The following is a 12,108-nucleotide window of genomic DNA, read 5'->3' as shown; positions in this document are numbered from 1 at the left end:
TAATCACCTTTGGAATTAATGGGAATTTATTTAATTAAAATAAATGGGATTTCCTTCCAAATAAGCATGGCCTTTTGGAAGTTATCCTTTGTTTATTTTATGTAACAACAATGACTTATTTCATTTATGAATCACCTTCTATGAGGCAACCAAAAACAATTTACAATATAATAACATATATAACAATTACATATATAAAAACAGTTAAAACAATTGCCCATATGAAAACAATTATTTTTTTAAAACAACAACAGCACATACAAAAAAACAAATCAAATCCAAGACAAATATCAACTGGGATAAAGATTTTAGAAGGCTTGTTGAAAGAGGAACATCTTAGCAGGCACCAAAAAACAATAGAGAAGGCGACTGTCTGATACGTAATGGGAGAGAGTTTGAAAGGGTAGATGCCAGCGCACTAAAGGTCCAATTCTGAAACTGTGTAGAACGGACCTCCTGATAGGATGATACCTGCAGGATGCTCTCTTGTGCAGAGCACAGTAATTGTTTATGTCGGGGATGAGGCAATCTTTTAGGCATTCTGGTCCCATGCTCTATAGGACTTTGTACACTAATTCGAGCACCTTGAACCTAGCCCGGTAGTTAGCTAGCAGACAGTGCAATCTTTCAGCAGTAGTGTAATGTGATGGTGATATTCTATTCCTGTGAGCACTGGAGCCACCACATTTTGTGCTAGCTGCAGCTTCCAGGTCAGCCTTAACAGCAGCCCCACATAAAGCTCATTGCAGTAATCCAATCTGGTGGTTATTAGCACATAGATGATGGATGTCAGGCTATCTTGATCCAAAAATGGCTGTAGCTGTTTTACCAACCACAGCTGGTAAAAGGCACTCTTAGTCACTGAGGTCACCTGGGCCTCTATTGGCAGAGAAGGGTCCAGAAGCACCCCCAGACCTGGAACCTATGGTTATTCATGGGGAGTATGATCCCATCCAAAGCAGGCAATTAACCAGTTATCTGGACTTGGAAACTGCCCACCCAGAGAACCTACATCTTGCCAGTATTCAGAGTCACTTTACTGGCCCTCATCAAACCTATCACCAAGTCCAGACACCAGTCCAGGGTTTGCATGGCCTCTCCTAATTCAGATGTTACAGGGTAATACTTGGGTATCATCAGCACATTGGTGACACCTTGCCCCCAAACTCCTAATGACAACTTCCAACGGCTTCATGTCAATGTTAAACAGTATTGGGGACAGGATGGTACTCTGCAGCACCCCACAGATAATTGCCAGGGGGGCGAGAGATAATCACCCAACACTGTTATCTGAAACTGACTTTAGAGTTAGAACCGGAACCACTGTGAAACAGTGCTCCCAATACCCATCTTACAGAGCTGATATACCAAGGTGCAAAATGGGGTCCACAATGCCAGGGCACTTGGGGGCAAGCATGTCAAAAGTCCAACATGTCTCACTTTTCAATAGAGTGGCAAAGTCTTCAACAGGGTCTCCTGCTCTATTTGCTGGAAATAAATCTCCAGGCATCTTCAGCTTCTTCAGTTTCATGGGGACCTGGGAGACTCATTGAGCTGTTCTGAGTTTTCCAAAAGGACAGCAAGCTATATCAATAGTAGGGATGGGTGATTCTGTCAGTTTCGGTTTGTGTAATTTTTTCCAGTCTTAAGTGCAGTTCTCCACATTTCTACATCACTTTGTGAATATATATTTTTATATTTACATTTATCAGCATTTGACCATAAATTTGTATGCCATTTCCCTAATGTATATATTTTTGTACACAATTTCCCCCAATATACATATTTTTGCAAAACAGACTTTTCTAATGTTATACATTTTTGTATGTATGATTGTACACTTTACCCTGATACATGCATTTTTGTATGCATTACTTGCCCAGAGAACTCCAGCAAAATGCAGAGAATTTCAGAGGATGGCAGTGTTTCAGTTCACATATTGTTTCAGAAAGTGCAAATGAGGAAGGTTCGCCTTTAAATGCAAACTAAATCACTGAATCAAATTTCTCCCCCATTGCTAGTCAATAGTAATAACAAGTTAAAATGAGGTTACATAATTTAAAATGTAACTTCTTCTCAAACCAAAGCCTATTATTATCCTTTTCCTTGTTTATTCCACTTATAAATGTCAGCTTCAATAACTCTTGATGGTTTGCATACACACTGTTTTAAATGTATTGTATATTCGAGGATTCAGATCTACAAATTCTGTACATTGAGGCCAAAAATTATTGGTCAGTGTATCCTAATCATCCCCCAAACTCCATAAAGCATTACAAAGTTGCATGGACAGGCCATTTCCAGTCGGAAGGGGTAATGACATCAGGCAAACAGACTATGAAAGTGAACCACAGAAATAAGATTACATATAATTATCCTGAGGAGAAACAAAGTAAGTGCAAGCAGACTCTGTGATTCAGCCTGTAAGCGGTACTAAGACAGGTGTGCTATCTTACACTTGTGGAGCTGAAACTGTATCTCATGAGGAGGTAAAGGGTGGCACAGGCTTGAATCCGGGTGGTATCAATGCTACTACTGCAGTGCTGCAGGAGTCTCTGACACAGGTCGCCACACTGCTCCACTTCCTCTTCAAACAGCAATTCTCCAAACTAAAGGCAGCAGAAGAAAAGACTGTAAGATGGTGTCAGAAATAAGAGCACTGGCCTGTTTTGGTAAGATTAACAAGTAGCGATGGGAATTTTGACAAGTTGGCTCTATTCAGCCTTTCAAACCTACTGCTTCGCAACTAAGTCACCACTCCTTTCTACCTGCCTTCCAAATCCTCCCTCACTTATCTCAATGCCCTCTTCCTTCCAGATTCCTGTCTGAATTAGTACTCAAGAGCTGTTAGTACATTCGCAGCAAGTTCACAGCCAGATCCTGGGATTCTGCTCTAGAAAAAGCAACATGGCAAAATGGGCAGATGCCTCATCTTTTGAAAGAATCATCCACTGGTGCAAAATGTACTCTGTGTCCCCATCCCCCATTCTTCAAATGTGTTGTGCAAATTCAACGAATTTTAATCCTTTGCTTGAAAGATTAAAAAATACAAAGGTTTTTCACTGCTTGGGGAAACAAAAGGGGAATGGAATAATTATGGAAGAACAAAGGCATTAGGAAAAAATAGCAGTGAACTGGCCCAGGAACATAAGGAAGTTGCCCTATACTGAGTCAGGCCATTTGTCTATCTACCTCAGTATAGTCTATACTCACTGGCAATGGCTCTCCAGGGTTTCAAGCAGGGAGTCTCTCTCAGCCATACCTGCAGGTACCTGAAGGTACCAGAGATTGACCCTAGGACCTTCTGCATGCACTGAGCTTTGGCCCTCCTGGTAGTCAGTTAAAGGGTAAGGAAGTGTCTCATGCAGAGATTGGGAATCTGTAGCCCTCCAGATGTTGCTGGACTCTAACTGACATCAGCCCCAGACAGCATGCCAATGGTCAAGGATAATGGAAGTTGAACAATATCTGGAAGGGCACAGGTTTCCTGTCCCTGCTCTAGAAACTTGGTTTATTTTTTAAATGAAAGCCAAGAATCTAAGAATGGTCTGGTTTTGGCATTGAAACTGTGCAGAAAATGCTGGCTTTTTTTTCTGGCGCTTTGCACAGCCGCAGTAGGTGCTTGGGAACCATGCTGGCTCTCTTCTCTCCCTTCCTGAGCTGTCCAAAGGGAGAGAAGGACAGGTTTTCCAAGTCTTCCCCTTTCCCCCAATAAGGAGGAAATTCACAAAGGCTTTTCCAAGTCTCTTCCCTCCCCCTTCATTTCCAGTGTTGGGAAGTTAATGGAGGAAGAGGGGAGACTTGGAGAAGACTTTAAGACAGCCCCTGTGCTCCTGTATGAGCAAAGGGGAGCACAGGAGCTGTCTTAAAGACTTTCTGAAGCCTCTTTGAAGTAGCTTGTGAGCAGTTTCAAATGATGCTTCTGCATGAGCCTTCAATCCCCGCTCAGCCAGTGTGCAGGGATCAAATCTTGCTGCCTTGGCTGAGTGATCTTGATCCCTGCGCAATCTTGTTCTGTCCTCCCTTCCACCCGCTGAGGTTACTTGTGACTTCAACAGGTGGGTGGGTGGGTGGGTGGGTGTGGCTTGAGAAAATGGCCTCAAGGGCCAAACAAGGCCCCTTGGGGGCCATGATTGGCCCAGAGGCTGGAGGTTCCCCACCCCTGATATAGAGCTTGTGATGGCTGCCAGATCCTAATGTTTCATAGTCTGTAGGAGCTAGCAGAATTAGTCATTCCAGATTATGGCTCCAAAGATGGACCACATCAGACGCTGTACAAACACAGGACACATTGGATATAAATAATAATAATAGTAATAGTAATAATAATAATAATAATAATAATGTTGTTATTACTATTACTATTATTGTTGTTGTTTATTATATTTATATCCAGCCCTTCCTCGCAGTAGGACCCCAAGGTGTCAAACAGAAGCACTAAAAACACTCTAAAACATCATAAAAACAGACTTTAAAATATATTAAAACAAATCCTTAAAAACATATTAAAACAAAACATATTTTAAAGAAGCTTTAAAAAAAGGTTTAAACATATATTAAAAAGCAATTCCAACACAGATGCAGACTTGGATAAGGTCTCTACTAAAAGGCTTGTTGAAAGGGGAAGTCTTCAGTAGGTGCCGAAAGGATACAGAGATGGCGCCTGTCTAATATTTAAGAGGAGGGAATTCCAAACGGTAGGTGTCACTACACCAGAGGTGCGCTTCCTATGTTGTGTGGAACAGACCTCTTGATGAGATGGTATCTGCAGGAGGCCCTCACCTGCAGAGTGCAGTGATCAACTGGGTATATAAGGGGTAAGACAGCCTCTCAGGTATCCTGGTCCCAAGCTGTATAGGGCTTTGTACACCAAAACCAGTGTCTTGAACTTAGCCCGGTACCTAATAGGCAGCCAGTGTGCAATTCATTCAGCAGCAGGGTGACATGTTGGTGATACCCTGCCCAAGTAAGCAGTCTCACCGCTGCATTTTGCACCAGCTGCAGCTTCCTGACCAACCTCAAGGGTAGCCCCACATGGAGCACATTACAGTAATCCAGCCTGGAAGTTACCAGCGCATGGACAATAGTGGTCAGGCTATCCTGGTCCAGAAACAGCAGCAGCTGTCTTACCAGCCAAAGCTGGTAAAAAGCACCCCTAGCCACTGAAGTCACCTGGCCTCTAGCGACAAAGATGGATGCAGGAGCACCCCCAGGCTACGGTCCTGCTCTTTCAGAGGGAATACGACCCTATCCAAAACAGGCAACTGACCAATTAAACTCGGGAGCCACCAACCCACAGTGTCTCCATCTTGCTAGGATTCAAAGTCAGGTTATTGGCCCTCATCCAGCCCACCACCAAGTACAGACAGCAGTCCAGGGCTTGCATAGCCTCTCCCAATTCAGACGTTACAGAGAAATAGAGCTGGGTATCATCAGTGAACTGCTGGCACTTTGCCCCAAATCTCCTAATGACCGCTCCCAAGGGCTTCATATGTATGTTAAACAGTAAGGGGGACAAGATGGTACCCTGCGGCACTCCACTGCACAACTGCCAGGGGGCTGAAAGACAATCTCCCAATGCTATTCTCTGAAAACGATCCTGGAGATAGGATTGGAACCACTGTAAAACAGTGCCTCCAATACCCATCTCACCACGTCGGCTCAGAAGGATACCATGGTCAATGGTATCAAAATCTGCCAAGAGATCAAGTAAGAATAACAGGGTTGCACGCGCCCTGTCTCCCTCAGTCTGATAGTGCTATTGAAATAAATTATATATAATGCACAGCATTATGCTATGATAATCAGGAAGCTTGAGAACGGTGGGGGAAGTACATCCTGTAAATTTGTTTCCCTCCCTCTTCGAAGAAATGTGTTGCACACTGTGACAAGGCATTGTCCTTTTAACTACATGCATGACATTCTGAAGACTTGTTTTTAAATGCTAATTAGCCTCTTTATCACACATTAGCTCTGTCAATGCCCTAAGGATGGAACAGTCTTATAAATATAACAACACAAAATGATTCAGATAAGCTGGAATGTACACACCAATCATCCAGAAGACAGGTAAGCATGAATGTTTGTGCAATATGCATATCCCGTCTTTTATTGCTGTGAACTAGTGGGCCTATTCCACTATACTAGATCTTTGTTTGCTTCCTTCTCTTGTTATCCTCAGTTTGACATTGATAAGGCTCGTTGGATTTCATTGACAAAGCAAAATGAGGTACAATACCCATGGTGCATTATGAATAATTTACAAAGGTAGCATAATAAAACAGCGTCAAGTCATTTTATTTTGAAGATGGATTTCTACAATAGAACTCATTGCTTGCTTCAGAAAGTAATTTTAATAGGAAGAGAGACTGGACAGATAGCATGAAATAAGAGCCTAATCATGAATTGCAAAACTACTCATGGCATCATATACTATCATTAAACCTGTCAATTAAGCCACATTTCATGAAATATTTGCTCTTATGTGGAAAGCATATTCTGAGTTTTTACATCTATATTTATATCTTTATGATGTGTTACATAAGAACCACCCTAATGGATCAGACCAAAGGCCTAATTGGGCCTGCATTCTGTTTCCCACAATCGCCAATGAGATGCCTCCAGAAGTTCACAAGCACGGCCTGGAGGCAATAGACCCTCTCCTGCTATTCTTCCAAAGCAACTGCTATTTGAAAGTATGCTGCATCTGATTCTGGAGGTACATATAGCCATCATATCCAGCAGTCATGGAAAGCCTTATTCTCCATGATGACTTTGGTGACAATCGCCACATCTTGTAGTCGTGAATTCCAAAGTTGAACTATGGACTGTGTGAAAAAGTACTTCCTTTTGTCTGTCCTCAACCTCCCACCATAGAGTTTCATCTTCATTGGATGATGCCATGTTCTAGTATTGTGAAAAACCTCTCTATCCACTTTCTCTATCACACATACTTTTATAAACCCGTCATGCCCCACCTTACTCGTCTTTTCTCTAAACTAAAAAGGTTGTCACCTTTTCTCATAGCACAGTTGCTCCACCCCCCTGACAATTTTGGCTGCCCTTTTCTGCAACACTGGATACATACAATTCTTCAGAGGTTTATTTCTTAACAATAAAACATTAGCAAGATGGTAAATTTAAGTAATGAGATCCATCTCCTACACTTCTCCTTAATGATAACTACCAGCTGTTGTGACATATGTGAAACCATTGGACAAAATGTTGCCCTAGTCTGTATCCTGCTTGTTTTCTGGGGATGGGTTCATTCTCTCCATTATTTTAAATGTTAAAGAATTCTAAGTAATACCTGTAAATCTTATTCCACTTCATTTTTCTCAAATGTATCTTCACAACTCAAAAACTGGAAACAGAAACCTCAACTCATCGTACGGCATGAATAATTCTGTGAAAAAGACTGGTCCGAGAGCTGTTGCACATGGATAACAGTATAATGTACTGTGGATATTGGAATGGGTTTGAGCTCCAATAATGCACACTTCAGGATCCTAACAAGGAACTTCAAAACATAAGTAAGACAAATACCTACCTTGACAATTAATGCTCGGAGAGTAGCAAAGCAATGAGTCAGGTAGGTTGTGCTCTGATCACAGGTCAGAGAATTTACAAGGACCTTCAACACACCTCCCAAGAGATTATCTCTGCAATCCATAGCTGAAGTTGCCTACATCAGGGAAAAGAAGGATTCTTAGGGCCTTAGTGATTTTAAAAGTTTATGCTATATTTGTGCCAGTCTTAACACGATAAAGCAACCCTACGTAACAGAGAAATTATCTTGATGCTTTTCATATTGGAGAGGAGAAGGCATACAGCTAAAGAGGATTTTTTAAAAAACCAATTCATGTATAGGGGTTTTCAATGAGTATACAACCTGTGTACACAAGTAGTCGAGCTGTAGACCCATACAGTTATTTGCATGTAGCATTAAATGAGTGTAGTCAGTGTGTCATGAGTCCCATGGGCTGGCAATGGAGCAATGAGGAGACAGACTTGGACCAATGGGTCCAACGTCTTAGTGCAGTGTATGTTGGAATAGGCAAGTATTGCATGTTCACTTTAAAGGATGTTTGGGGAAATATCCCATGTACCTGTTTACCATGATGTAACTTCCTAATATAGATCCTCCGTGGCACAGAGTGGTAAGCGGCGGTAAGCAGCCGAAGCTCTGCTCACGGCTGGAGTTCGATTCCAACGGAAGGAGGAAGTCGAATCTCCGGTAAAAGGGGTCGAGGTCCACTCAGCCTTCCATCCATCCGTGGTCGGTAAAATGAGTACCCGGCATATGCTGGGGGGTAAAGAAAGGCCAGGGAAGGAACTGGCAATCCCACCCCATATATATGGTCTGCCTAGCAAACGTCGCAAGACATCACCCTAAGAGTCGGAAACGACTCGCACTATAAGTGCGGGGACACCTTTACCTTTTTAAACTTCCTAATGGGTGGGATTAGTTACCTGACTTCCTCCTCCTTTGTCCTGGAGATTCTTTGAATAATCTCCATTGCTGATCCTTCTACCACTGGGAGAGGCCGAATGGCTGATGCTCTCTCTGAGAGCATCAATACTAAAGACTGAGATGGACTAAGACTTCTATTTTTCTTTCATGTAAGCTAGAGCCTATGTTTCTGAACATATAAAGGTCATGAGTAAATAAATATTCTTTATCTTTTACCTAAGAAGATTGTGTCTGTTGTTATTTGTGCCTGGGAAAGGTGGGACTGGTTTGTCTCACTCTGCTGCTTGCATTTTTATATCTCTGCTAAGAAATAGGACCACCAAACTTAGTTCCTATTTCACTATATTTTTAAAATACCAAACAGTGTAGTCATGTCTTGTTATTCCTAGTAATGATGCTGAACCCTGTGTAACCTGTAATCTGATTCATGAAGTGCTCTGAACTGAAACTTTCCATTAAAACTATTAAAGAAGGAACAGTTGTTCTTACCATAAACCGTATTTTGTAATGGATGACAAGAGGTCTCCTAACAGGTAATGTAGCTCCCCTTACAGCTCAGAGACAGGAAACACCTCAGCAAATACTTTGATCCTCTCCTCTTGGTGAGGCTTAGTCCCATTTCTTGGAAAAGCAATGGAGATCAGCCTCAACATAAAAAAACCTCAAACATTTCACATGAATAAAACACTTAACCATTCCAGAGATATGTTATTAGTTTTTTTTATTAATTTTTATTCAAATTTTCAAAAACAAAAAACAACACAAAACAAAAACAATTATACAAACAAAAAAAATAAAATGTTGACTTCCAATTTGTCGCAGATCAACCATAGGTCTACAATATATAACAATCCTGTCTCTAAAATTATATTACAAAATCACTTTCCTCCAGTAGTTATCTTAATTAATCATCAAATCTCATAAACATTACTTTATTCTTTCCACAAAAAGTCCAAAAGAGATTTCAATTCCTTGAGAGAGAGATCTTTCAATCTTTCTCCAAATAAACATGTCGCTTAATCCATCTGATTCAAATCTGTTAGGTCCAATAATTTCAATAGCCATTCCTCCATTATCTATATCAATTCCATCTTCCATCTTCAATAATCCTGTTAAGTCCAGTAATTTCAGTAGCCATTCTTCCATTATCAGTATCCCATAATAATCTTGTTGTCATAGCCATAATCCAAACAAACATATCGATTAATCCATCTCGTCAAATCGATTAGGTCCAATAATTTCCATAACCATTCTTCCATTATCAATATTAATTCCATCTTCCATCTTCAATAGTCCTGTTAAATCCAGTGGTTTCAGTATCCATTCATCCATTATCAGTATCTCATGATGATCTTGCTGTCATAGCCATAGTCATATAACAAGAGTCTGATGGGAATTTCCCCCTTCACAAATATGTCCTTGCCATCAATTCTGAATATGTTGCTGAAATATTGTTGTAAAGGCACTTCTCTGCTCTTCTTTTTTACAAAATGCACTGGCTCATCTCTTAAGAGTTTTTCCATTGTCACATATTTGTAATTAATTCCATAGATTGTTTCTATGTCAAGCTCCATCACATCATTCCAGTCAAGAAAATTATCCAAGACGTTGATAACTTTATCACTAATATCTTCATTAGTTTCTTCAGAGACAACGTTGAATTCCAAACAGTAAACTTTATTTCTAACATCCGTAAACTCCAGATCTTTTTCCAATTCCTCATTTGTTCCAGTCTCCATGGCTTGTATCTTCCCTTTAATTTTTCTTTTCTCATCTCTAATCCCATCAAAATCCTCTTTCACAGAATCCCCTATTTTTTTAAACTCCTGCATCATTTTGCTAAGTTCAATTTTCATCTCCTGTCTGCCCTGTCTCAGGGTTTGTTTCATTATCTCAATCTCACTCATTATTTTCTGAAACATAATTTCTTCCATGGTCTCAGTCACTTTCCTGGTTGTCATTCTTAAAACCACAAAAACAAAAAATTATTTCAGCCACAATTGGGTTAATGTTTCAGGCTTGCAGACATCAATACAGCCTGCCTTATCTCTTATATATTCAGGAAAACAAAACAAGTTTAGTTCCCAGCTTCAAACAGTTAGTGGCGTCGTGAGTAAGCAGATTCGTCAAAATGAAATAGACCAAAAAAAAAATAGTTCCAGACATAATACTCCAAAGTTCATAAATCAAATTTGTTTATTTTTTTCCCTCCTCGAAATAAAAATCCCTCTTCCGTTAATATCTTTAGAATGCACTTCCAGGCCCGCTTTTTGCAATAAAAACAAAGATAAGCTTTTTTCGATTTCTTTCCTCCTTAGTTTCGTGAGTGAAAGAGAAAGTTTTTAACTCACCCAGTTCTTTATAGCTGATTCATTGACAAATCTCTTTTTGGTGCAACAATTTAAACCAAGTAAAAAAAAAATGGAAAGAAGGATGCTTGCCTGTTAGTTCGTTTTTCTTTGAAGAAAAGATAAACGTGTCACTTAATCAGCAAGAGCTTTGATGGAAGTCCGTCCGGCATTCGCTGGCTGAACTTTCTCTCATAAATTAATGAAATCCAGTCCCCCCAACAAAAACAGGCTTTGTGGTTAATCTCACATTTCTCCCTGACCGGGAGAAAATCTTAACCAGTCAAAAAAAAAAACATTCTGACTGATTAAAGCTGAAAAAGCTTCTTCTGAGACAAGAGCTTGTCTCAGAGGCAGCACAGGCGAAATCACCCTTCCCGGAAGTCCTTCAGAGATATGTTATTAGTAACACAGTCAACTGACCTTGAACAAGGAAAGCTTATAATAGAGAAGGTACAGTGGCACTCACTGACGCAGTCCCATCCACCAGAATATAAAAAAAGCTCAGAAATACTCCAAGGATGGCCTTGTCATCCATGAAGAAATACTGTTTATGGTAAGAACAACCATTCCTTCTCTCATGGATAACAGAGGTCTCCAAGCAGGATGTACTAAACTTGCAGACCTAGAGAGGGACTGAACTAGACGCAGAAGGAAACAGTACGTGTTGTAGAACTCTGCATCCAAAGACTGCCTCTGCAGAAGCACAGAGATCAATTTTATAACGCTTTGTAAATGCACTGGGTGTGGAACAAGTAGCTGCTCTACAAAAGTCTGTGATAGGAGCGTTCGTAGAAAAAAACACTGACATTGCAGCAGACCTAGTAGAATGTGCTGTAACATGTAGAGGTGAAGGCAGGTGTAGGGCCTCATATGCCAACAAAATGCAAGCTCTGAACCAACGGGCTACGATTAAACTTGTAATGTTTTTATCCATATTGGCCAGATGGAAGTCACGAAAAGGGAGTTGGACCATCTAAATGGTTTAGTTCTGTTAATGTATACCTTCAGTGCACGTCTGATATCTAATGAGTGCCACGCCTTCTCTTTGGGATGAGAAGGGTTAGGACCAAAAGCAGGCAGAACTATTTCCTGTTGTTTGTGAAAAATTGTATTGACTTAGGGAACAAATGCTGGGTTAGTGTGTAGCACCACCTTGTCTTTGTGGAAAACACACGTGCTTTTCCACAGATAGAGCCTGGAGCTCAGATACTCTACGTGCTGTAGTTATAGCCACCAAACAGATTAAAGGAAAGCTCAGAGAAAGAGAACTCATAGGCTCAAAAG

At 40.7% G+C, this 12,108-nt stretch overlaps 1 protein-coding gene across 3 annotated transcripts in view; it reads right to left on the bottom strand.

The window, feature by feature from the left end:
• Nucleotides 1-12,108, bottom strand: part of DOCK8 (dedicator of cytokinesis 8) — a 171,982-nt gene that overhangs the window by 21,072 nt on the left and 138,802 nt on the right. For all 3 annotated transcript variants that reach the window (XM_061628825.1, XM_061628816.1, XM_061628835.1), the window contains 2 exons: nucleotides 7,550-7,684; nucleotides 2,457-2,609 (listed from right to left, as the gene is read on the bottom strand). In XM_061628825.1, coding sequence (XP_061484809.1) covers nucleotides 2,457-2,609; nucleotides 7,550-7,684 — 288 coding nt within the window. The remainder of the gene's footprint in view (nucleotides 1-2,456; nucleotides 2,610-7,549; nucleotides 7,685-12,108) is intronic.

This window comes from Rhineura floridana, chromosome 1 (assembly GCF_030035675.1).
Source record: "Rhineura floridana isolate rRhiFlo1 chromosome 1, rRhiFlo1.hap2, whole genome shotgun sequence".
Taxonomy (NCBI): Eukaryota; Metazoa; Chordata; class Lepidosauria; order Squamata; family Rhineuridae; genus Rhineura; species Rhineura floridana.
This window is presented reverse-complemented; position numbering and strand designations above follow the sequence as displayed.